The sequence below is a fragment of the Lolium perenne genome, chromosome 6 (genome assembly GCF_019359855.2).
Source record: "Lolium perenne isolate Kyuss_39 chromosome 6, Kyuss_2.0, whole genome shotgun sequence".
In the NCBI taxonomy this organism is placed as follows: domain Eukaryota; kingdom Viridiplantae; phylum Streptophyta; class Magnoliopsida; order Poales; family Poaceae; genus Lolium; species Lolium perenne.
Window position 1 is genome coordinate 259,993,227 of NC_067249.2, and position 2,701 is coordinate 259,995,927.

The 2,701-nt window shown below is 45.9% G+C and overlaps 1 protein-coding gene across 1 annotated transcript; it reads right to left on the bottom strand.

Annotated features, from left to right (window-relative positions):
* Window positions 1-258: 258 nt before the first annotated feature.
* On the bottom strand, window positions 259-2,041 carry LOC127305351 (uncharacterized). The gene is made up of 3 exons (XM_051335763.2): window positions 1,811-2,041; window positions 724-794; window positions 259-629 (listed from the first exon to the last, which is right to left on the bottom strand). Exons 1-3 carry the CDS (start codon window positions 1,946-1,948, stop codon window positions 461-463), a joined length of 378 nt encoding a protein of 125 aa, XP_051191723.1. The 5' UTR covers window positions 1,949-2,041; the 3' UTR covers window positions 259-460.
* Between the last annotated feature and the right edge of the window lie 660 nt (window positions 2,042-2,701).

Genomic DNA, 2,701 nt, shown 5'->3' on the forward strand with positions numbered 1-2,701 from the left:
AAGAGTACATGTTCTTAGAAATATCCAAGCCTTGGAATGTACATTATGTACTCCTAAAGCAAAACACAAAAAGGACTCCAGACTACTCGCCAAAGAGGCAGCCTAGACAGGGGGAATTTACAACCGAGCACTGGAGCCAACACACTAGAAGGCTAGAAGCCGTGCAACAAGAAAACTACACTTGTGTATAGGAAACATAATAAGCCTAAGCTGGGCAAAGTTGAGCAAGTCCGCACATTGCCGCTGCACAGAACAAAGTTGACAAAACCAGTTGTTCGGACTTTCACCAGATCAACAATAACAAGTGCAACACACCAGTACAACAAACAAGTACGCTTACACAAATTACAGAAGACAATAACCACTGTCCCCACGAAGCAATAGGGTTCAACATAGACACAGCAAACCATCGTTGCTAGATGGTTACCTGCTATTGCAGATAGTTACCATAAAGAGAGTGCTAACATACATCAGCATTAGTGGTGGATAGCCATTCCTTCCTCGCAGCTTCACTGGCTTTCCGATAGTCATTCCACTCCAAGACCAAACAACCAGCGGTTAAAGGAGTGCCGACTAGGTAAACCCGCCTAAGGAAACGATCGAACTTTTCAGTCCACAAAACCAGACGGCTGCCAAAAACAAGAAAGGGTAAGGCATTACATCATAATAATCAGCCATTTGATCAGTAGTAGTACCAAATGAAAGTTGAGTTATAGCTCTTACCTTAAGTTTCTTAACTCTTTTGTCAGATCATCATAATGCTCTCGCTGTAACAGGTACCAGCTTCTAGCGACCTACAATTCAACAAGGGTAAAAGAAGCTCAGAAGGTAATATCCGGTGCAAGATTTAGCACTATTATTCTCACATGCCACGTAAGGATACAGGGGAATAAAAATATCACGAGACAGAGCATTGGCAGTGCTAAAAGCTGCCACCTTATATAAGTACAGATATTACCCGAAGTTTACACCTTTCAAGTAACAGGCTAACAGTTGCACAAAAAAGTTTATTTGGTAATCATTCCTGATTGTTAATACTCTATTTTCAACTCTTACAAATACAAGACACAAAATCTGCAATCATCACATCGAAGTTGTAAATCTTCAGTTAACAATGACAAGTGAGAAACCAATTAAGAACCTGCCTGAAAAATGATTAAGTACTGCTAGTAGTTTACAAATTGTGAACCACCAGCCTTGTACCAAGGAAAGTTAGAAAAATATTCAGGTGGGGGGCATGATGACAATGTTAGAATGATATGTACATGTCTTTAAAATTCTGTTTATAAAGATAGTCACTAAGCAACTTGCATACGAAACAAAGCATAATTTGTAACAGTGAAGGCATTGCAACCTTTAAAAGAATGAGTTTTGAAATGCCATGACGACTACCGCAGATGATGATGAACAAACGTAGAAAGTAAGCAGCATGTACCACTACCAATCATGGCACCCCTTTCCCCTGGCAAGAAAGGCTCGCAAAAATCACAATGGCATACTATACGTACCCCTAGCTAGGGTTAATTTAGAACAGTCCAGCACAAAGTATATAAAAAGACGGAATCAGCAACTGACCAATATGTTAAAGCCTCTTGGGAAGATTAATTCAGTATTTAATTGGATCGCTAGCCACGAAGTTGCACAAAGGGCGTGCCTTTTGCACCTAGATCTGGAGTTGGGGGAAATCTAAGAGATGACCGGTCGATTTCCATGCATACATAATCACATACAGGTGGAAGCTCTAGCACTACCTACTCCAACTAGTGGTTTAGCTTGAGCGAGCGCGGTGTCCAGGGGAGAAGGAGGATACCTTAATGGGGGACTTGGAGGAGGAGGAGAAAGGGAGCGCCCGAGAACCGGCCGCCGGCAAAACGCGAGGGGCTGACAGGAGCCGGGGCGCGGCCGAGGCCGGGATCCGCATCTTCACGGCCAGGTTGCGTAGCGCCATAGTTTGACGGCCGGGAGGACGAGACGGATCGGTCGCGGCTAGGGTTTGCTTCTCTTCTCTCTGGAGGGGGAAGGGAAGGCTTGGTTTATTATTATTATTATTATTATATATGGCGGCTCTCCCGTTCTGATAGGGCTGATCAGCCGGGCCGGGCTGGAAATCACGCGCCACGAGCAGCCTGAAATACTGTACGTACTATATATCCCATCCGTCCAGCAATAGGTGGCGTTGGTAGGTAAATAAGCCATCAAAAATACCAGGCTCAATTGATGGTGGTGGTCATATGTGTTGACGTGTCGGTTGCTCTACTGGAGCTCATGTCGCCACCGTCGTCGTCAAAGTAGTCGACGACAATGACATGGATCGTTTCATCCGTGTGCCCGCGTTGCATCAACCGATCGACAGGATCCGACGCCACTTGTCTACCCGCTTGGTTTCATCCGAGTCATGAGGATGAGTTCGGATCGGCCGTTCGCGGCGAATGACCTCACCGGAGACTGGAGAGACGATTCCACGAGCTCTAGCTTTTTCTCGGCAAGCCTGGGCCACACCAGGTATGGCGGAGTGACGTCATGACAGATGGATGCAGTGGTGGAGTGGCGTTTGAGTTATAGTGCTTTCTCGGGGTACCCTGACATAACTTCTTGTACATGAGCGGACCGTGAACGACATGGCATCAAGCACTTTCGCACGGCACCGTACACACCGCAACACAATGGTGTTGTCGAGCGGAGGAATCAGATGGTCGTTGGA